The 7,838-nt window shown below is 36.2% G+C and overlaps 3 protein-coding genes across 5 annotated transcripts in view; all 3 read left to right on the top strand.

The window, feature by feature from the left end:
* The window catches only part of hoxb3a (homeobox B3a), a 51,589-nt gene that overhangs the window by 4,732 nt on the left and 39,019 nt on the right, over window positions 1-7,838 (top strand). The gene's annotated exons all lie outside the window — the stretch shown is intronic.
* hoxb6a (homeobox B6a) lies at window positions 244-3,803 on the top strand. Its single transcript, XM_028819532.2, has 2 exons — window positions 244-1,789; window positions 3,024-3,803. The coding sequence occupies exons 1-2, from the start codon at window positions 1,363-1,365 to the stop codon at window positions 3,287-3,289; spliced, it is 693 nt and encodes a 230-aa protein (XP_028675365.2). The 5' UTR covers window positions 244-1,362; the 3' UTR covers window positions 3,290-3,803.
* On the top strand, window positions 5,433-7,362 carry hoxb5a (homeobox B5a). Its single transcript, XM_028819530.2, has 2 exons — window positions 5,433-6,407; window positions 7,057-7,362. Exons 1-2 carry the CDS (start codon window positions 5,810-5,812, stop codon window positions 7,302-7,304), a joined length of 846 nt encoding a protein of 281 aa, XP_028675363.1. The 5' UTR covers window positions 5,433-5,809; the 3' UTR covers window positions 7,305-7,362.

The raw sequence follows: 7,838 nt of genomic DNA, 5'->3' as shown, positions 1-7,838 counted from the left end.
TATTCTAGAAAAGCAACCAGTTTAACGTTTATGTATTGATGTATTCTGTTTCTTATGTTACAATGTGGATGTAGTGCAGTGGACGACTTCTTTCTGTAAATGCCATTCATAATGATAATTTCTTCAGGTCTTCAATGGGATAATCGAAGACGAAGACACAAATCTATCAATAATTTAAGTTTTTTAAATCTGATTGAGCAGCCCTTTATAATTTAGTATCAATAATTTAAGTTTTTAAAATCCGATTAAGCAACCCTTTATAATTTAGTATTATGTTTTGTTTCCTCCATCTGCTCACAGCGCACGAGTCATATGGTAGAAACGCGTTGGAAGAGAATCCAGTTGCGATCTGTTGCTGTTGTGTGCTATAATTCTAAAATATCAGTCTGCACAGGAAATGGGGCTATCTTATTACATAGTTTAAATGCCTCGCATACGCAGATGTTAACAAAAGTGTAAAAAAAATCATATTGCGATAACGAGGTCTGGAGGATTTCTTTGAAAGTTACAAGATGAAAACAGGTGAAGCTAGTTAAGCATATCTGAAAAATGATATAAGAAGTAAAATGAAATTCCAAATGGACTTTAAAGCCGCAAAATTATTTAAAGGTGGAAAGACTCAAGCTAAAGCCGTTGTTAATATGAAGTTCCACTGTAAAGTTGTATACACGAGAAAATACCAACGATCAAATTGCATTTAGAAAAATATTATGTTTCTAACTGATATTATTTATTTTAAACCAAAGTGTCAATAATGCAAATACAGATATCGCCCTAATTAGAATATAACGTGATTTGTATGAAAAATAACAAATAGTGAATTAAGAAAAAAAAGAAAAAAAAAGAAAATGCTGTTTCATAACTGAAATAAAATGATCAAAACAAGAAAAACGCATGGAGCAGATGTTTAAAACTCTGTTACACGGCCACGTATACAAAGAATTAGAATTGTGTGTTTGATAAAGGATATCTGAAAACCTTCCGTTGCGTTACTTCATAGCAAAAGTTATTTTGTTTTAAGACATCGAGCTCATATTTTGATCAGGAAGGTTGTTTTTACAGTAAAAAAAGAAGCGAGAGAAATAAGAGATTGCAGATTTCTGAAGGTCCCTGATGCGTGCTGTAAGAGTCCCTCATGGTGCTATTTTCCTATCAAACACGCTCGCCATTGGTCAGTTTCAGATCAGATGGTGCAGTTTCCTTCTGTCCCGCACTGGCACCTCGCCACCCCCCCCCCCCCCCCCCCACTCCCCCCCCCCCCTTCAGCTAAAATCCAATCTCCGATAAACTACTAATAGCTAAACCAGTTGGACTATAAAACACAACAAATCATAAAGCAAGGAAAAGAAACGTCGCCTCCAAATGAGTTCGTATTTTGTAAACTCCACTTTCCCGGTTACTCTGCCCGGTGGACAGGAGTCTTTCCTGGGACAGATACCGTTATATTCCTCGGGATACACGGATTCTTTAAGACATTACCCCGCTGCTGCTTACGGAGCTACAAGCGTCCAGGACAAGGCTTACCCATCCACTTACTATCAGCAGGCTAACGGTGCTTATACTCGTTCAACAACGGTTGCTACTTGCGATTATGGAGCAGCAAGCTTCTACAGAGAAAAAGACCCTTCGTGCACACTGTCTAGTTTGGAGGAGCACTCGCTTGTTTTGAGCCAAGACCAGCGAAAGCCTGAATGTGCAGCGCAGAGTAAGAGCATATTCGCTGAAACAGATGACCAGAAGGCAGCAACCCCAGTTTACCCCTGGATGCAACGAATGAATTCCTGCAATGGTAAGTTGACTTTAGTGTGCATCAATATAATTGTTTATGATCTACGCTAGTTTATTGCAGGACAGGCATAAGCATGTTACGTTTATAGATACTCTTCGGCGCTTGCAATATTTTACCCCCTGTCAGACATTACTGTACATTACTCGTATTTTGAACTCACTGATTGGACTATTGAATATGAAACCTTTAAACTGTAATGTAACACAAAGTTCATCATTACGGTTATTAATCGATTATCATTATCTCAGCTTATGCCTCATGCTATATGGAACATTGAGGTTATATATAAGATAACATATTAGAACACTGTATATTACATCAAATCTCCAATGCTTCGTGCAATTGTTGCGTTTGACATTTGAAGTATAAGTAAAGCTGCTTAGTTATTAAAATATTCATTGGATGGGATAAGAACTGCACCGGCTGAAAACTCTGAGTGACAAATTTATCCCGTCAGAAGTTGTTGAATATAAATTATTCAAAATGTGTACATGTTTGCAGGGACATATTACATTCACTGTTAGGCAAAAATGATTTCACCTATTCAATGAAAACGTTTTCTTATTAGACGTATTTTCAATGATGTATAGCAAGTTTAAGTGCAATCTCTTTAATCAAAAGGTCTTCATGTTTAGACGTATTATTTGTTGGCTCAAAGGAACTAAATTGATGTCCATTAGTACACTACATAAAATGCAGGTAGATCACTTAATGCACGCTGTTACACAAATCAATAAAATTCATTATTCTTAAAATGCTTAGGTCCATTGCCGCTTATAGTGAGAACCGCATCCATCCGAAAGGAAGGTTGCTGTACTTTTTTTTTCCGAAAGTGAGCTATACTTTCAGGATATCTTAGAATTAGACGTTACCACATGCTCGTTTGCAGTTCTTTCACAAAGAGAATAGTAACCCCAACCTAAAGACGGCTTCAGTAGTACGCACAGAAAATATATACACACAGCTTCAATTACAACGTTACTACCCTGATTTTTAATGAAGAGCCACGATGTTCACAGACAGCTACTTCCTGACAGTTTAAACCGTGAAAGCAATGCTTTATTGAAATCAGTGGTCGCTTGCCTTGCAGGAAACCAGAAATTTGCAAAACAAAGGGCGGCTGGTCTGGAAATTAAAAGATTAGGTGGTCAGCTCACTTGTATTGTCATCCATGTTCTCCAATGGGAAAAGATGTAATCTGTTGTTATTTTTTCCTTACTAATTTCGCTGACAGGTTCTGGCTTTGGAAACAGTGGTCGGAGAGGTCGGCAGACGTACACCAGGTACCAGACTTTGGAGCTGGAGAAGGAATTTCATTTCAACCGGTACCTAACAAGACGTCGTCGTATCGAAATTGCACATGCACTTTGTCTCACAGAACGACAGATAAAAATCTGGTTTCAGAATCGGCGTATGAAATTTAAGAAGGAAAACAAGCTAATCAACTCGACGCAAACAAGCGGAGAAGATGAAGAAGAAAAGAGGACATGTTCAAAGTAAAAAAAAAAATCTAGAAAGTGACTGTTCACATCTTAACTACACATCTGAAGATGCCTTTACTGGCAAATATGTTCCAACTTTCTCAATCTTTTGTTAATAAAAGTTTCACCAGAATATTGTTTAGTACTTCTGTTTTGGCATTCCAACTTATATATAATGTTTCAGTCAAACAAACAACCAAACTATGTTTCTAACTTTATGTCGCTATACGCAATAGTCAGTATTGAATTGTGTGAAAAAGCTGTTTCCTCAATGACAACATTTCTAGCTCTTGGTGATGTACAAAATTCGAAGAAATGAAAAAGGCAAAGGTGTTTCATGCTGTTTTGTAAATTTATTATACGGGGTCTTTAAATGTGTGTTATTTGATAGTAAAACAATCTACTGTAAAACTTAGAAACTACCTAGAATGGCTTAAAAGGTTATATTTTATTAATTTTGTACGTGTTGGTGTCTGTAGTATTGTCCAAAGTTATAATGAAAACCCATGGAATAAAACAAAATATTGGCTGAATATTTAGTGGCAGTGTTTCTGTCTTATGTTTAAACACTCATGTATAGAGTATACACACTGTTGCTGTATATCTATCTATCTATCTATCTATCTATCTATCTATCTATCTATCTATCTATCTGTCTGTCTGTCTGTCTGTCTGTCTGTCTGTCTGTCTGTCTGTCTGTCTGTCTGTCTCACTAAATTTGGTGACGAGAGACAATCTGAATCTGAAAATCTGTCCACATCCCCAAGCACACATACAATATAAATATAATACATACATGCAAATATATATGTGTATGCGTGTGTGTATAAGATTTTTTGGCAATGACCAGCTTACTATATAACTTACATGTTCTCTTTATATAAACCCAATTTTCTTTTTTGCACAATACTATATCTGCTTATTTAAGACTTCCATGCATCTGTCTATCCACTTACTGTACTCGTTCAGTCCTTCTGTTTTGGTCTTAAACTGAAATATTCAAAAATCACTTCAAGTTATTTCAAGTCATGGTGGTTAAAACGATATGAATTTGCCAAAATGTTTTTGAAGCAGCGCCATTTATTGCATGGCATTAAACTGCAGCGTTTTATAAAGGCTAATGATTTATTTGTTGACGATTCACCAAACATCAGAAGTAATACCTTTTATTTCATTAACTCTGTATTTGCATCCAAAATAGTGCACGAGAGAAAAAAACATTTTTGTTAAATATAGAAAATAATATATTTCCAATTTTCAAAGAATATAAGTAACATCTAATTTTTAGACGTGGATAGCGGCTGTATGTTGCGTGCAACAAGTAACGCGAAAAGGATATATATTACCGAGATAAAAACCGATTATTTCTTTATATCAAAAGACAAAAGCAATTGCACTAATAAATTCTCCGGTTATGAAAATGTCAACATAAATTAATGTTTTTTTTCTATCTTGTTCATAACCTGTTTCTTTAACCGTTCATTAAAATCATCATATCTTCTAATCTTCTAACCGCATAGGTTTTAAGCGCTGTAAAGTAAAACTATATATTTCTGAATGCAATAGAAAAGATTAAATTAATCTGTTAGTATGTAAACTGCGCCAATATAGATAGATAGATAGATAGATAGATAGATAGATAGATAGATAGATAGATAGATAGATAGATAGATAGATAGATAGATAGATAGATTTGTGTGTGTAATGATTACACGCCAATATGAAGTAAGTTATGAAAAGGCATATATTTAAGTCAATACATTTGGCTTACTTTATATATGTTTGAATTTAATGTACTTACTGCTTAATTTTAAGCTTAAAATAAATAAATCAATCTCGATATAGAAATAAAAAGTGCAAAAAATGAGGGGCACGTTTCTTTTCTAAATAAATAAAAATTATATTATTATATTATATAATCATAACCTCATAATATATGTCATACACATGATATGACCTTTTTTACCAAAACGTAAATTGTAAATATTGTAATTAAATCGAACCGAAAACGGCAATATTTTAATGATTGATAAAACTGGTTTTAGTTAGTGAAGTGTCAACAGCATTATTATATATTTATCATAAGTATAGCACCTTTTAACGTCAACAACACAGTTTATTATGAGAAAATTACCATAAAATTCAGTTATGAATAACACAAAGATTTAGAATGAGTAACTGTTGAGGATTTATCTTCCTTTGCGCAATAAATTCTATTCCCAGTAGGTGACGCTCTCTCCTAGCAAGGAACGCAATCTGGCTTTTGGGAGGCTTGCACTGACTTGAGCCTAACAATTCTCATCTCGTCATTATTTGTAACCATAGAGCATGAATTACCTCTTGAAGTCATCAGTGAGAATTTACGACTGGTCAACAAAAGCACGTGATTCCCTAACGCACCCCCACCCCCATATTTGGCCGCATACATAGCAAAAACGAAGTACAGTGCATTGCTATAATTCATTAATACATCATAAATCGTGAAGCACAGCGTTATAACGACCAAGATCTACAAATCAAGCCCTCTAAAATAACCTAAATGAGCTCTTACTTTGTAAACTCGTTCTCAGGGCGCTATCCAAATGGCCCCGACTATCAGTTGTTAAATTATGGAACTAGTAACAGCGCTATGAACGGTTCTTACAGGGATACCAGCACCATGCATTCGGGCTCATACGGCTACAACTACAATGGAATGGACCTTAGCGTCAACCGTTCAACCTCTTCGAACCACTTTGGGGTTGTCGGGGAAAACTCCCGAGGTTTCCAATCTCCGACACAAGAGAGCAGGTTCAGACAGCCTTCCAGCTGCTCGCTCTCGTCTCCCGAGTCCTTGCCCTGCTCCAACAGCAGCGAGACTCACGGAGCCAAAAGCTCTTCGTCCCCATCTGATCAGACGGCGACTACAGCCAGCGCAAGCACCACTACTAGCAACAACAACAGTAACAGCAGCAGCACACATTTCACAGAGCTAGACGAGACCGGCGTTTCTTCAGAGCCCGAAGAAGGCACTCACAGACCAAGTAACAACATTACCAGGGTGCAACCAGAAGCGACTGCAACCTCGGCAACCTCAACAACCGATGGACAAGCGCCTCAGATATTTCCGTGGATGAGGAAACTGCATATTAGCCATGGTATATATCTATATATATAAATAATGATTTTGTGATATGCGTGTTTGTATAATGTCTTTTTATTTCTCTTGGTATGCGTGGTTTTATCGCAGTCTCTCAGCAATTTTGATAATGTAGGAAGAATAAAATTTTGACGTTTAAGTTTCTAAAACTGTTTCAAAATAATACTGAATTGATATTTTATTTAACGCACAAATATTTTACTCAAGGTGTGCAGGCAGTAAAATGGCATTCCAAATTAAATAAGGAATACATTGCAGTGTTTAAAAAAATAATTGGAGGAGAATAAAAAGTTTACCTGTAATAAAAGGAAGCATACGGTACGCCGAAAAAGAAAAGAAAAGAAAAGAAAAAGAAACAGAAAACATGCATTTGAGAAATTACGAAAAATAACTCTGTACTGAATCTTCTAGGCACACTTCAGTGTTATGGTGAGGTAATTAGTGTTTTTGTTTTGCGTAGGGTGTGTTATCGTTCAGCTTTTAAAACACCATTAGAAAAATGTGACAATTCTGTTTTCAGAGTGAATTGCAAAGTAGGTAACGTATGAACCCCTCGCATATCAATCGCATCTTCTCCAAATGCTTTCGCATATTTCTGTCCATGACGTGCTAATGGCTTTTACAAACATTTTATTCATGCTATTTAGATATGACTGGACCAGACGGGAAAAGGGCCAGAACAGCTTACACCCGCTACCAGACGCTAGAATTGGAGAAAGAGTTTCATTTCAATAGATATTTAACCCGAAGAAGGCGGATTGAGATTGCTCATGCCTTGTGCCTCTCTGAAAGACAAATCAAGATCTGGTTCCAGAACAGAAGGATGAAATGGAAGAAGGACAATAAACTAAAAAGTATGAGTTTGGCAACCGCAGGCAGCGCATTTCAACCGTAGATCTAAAAAAAAAAATGTGTGAGTGTGTGTGGAGCGTTTGGGGCGGGGGGGCGGGTGTGGGGGGTTAGGTGTGATTATGATGGGAATTAAGACTTATACAAAAATACACAACATTATTCCAAGTCTGGAGTACTGTAAAAGCACCTTTTGGCATGCTCGTGATGTTATAGGCATCTTGGAAACGTTCTACTGTGGTACAACTAACAGAAAGTTTGTGTTTTTGTTTGTGTTTTTTAAAATAAAATAATTATTTGGAAAGAGAAGAAAATATCCTATAATGCCCGTTGTTATCGTTATAAATCTTATGTGACAAGTGCGATGTTGATGCTTTCTTAAAAGTCGGCATGTTTCATGTGAACTTCTAAGTGTTATAACTTATTTCCAATCTATAACAACTGTATAATTTTAAGTTTACAATCCTGAAATCTACCTATACTAATACGAAAGCTTGGCTTAACGTTGTCGCTTCTGTGGTACGTGTACAAAGGCACTTACGTGCAACCTTGCGTCTTCTTTTAAATATTTTTTCTTCTT

This window comes from Erpetoichthys calabaricus, chromosome 14, assembly GCF_900747795.2.
Source record: "Erpetoichthys calabaricus chromosome 14, fErpCal1.3, whole genome shotgun sequence".
Lineage (NCBI taxonomy): Eukaryota > Metazoa > Chordata > Cladistia > Polypteriformes > Polypteridae > Erpetoichthys > Erpetoichthys calabaricus.
This window is presented reverse-complemented; position numbering and strand designations above follow the sequence as displayed.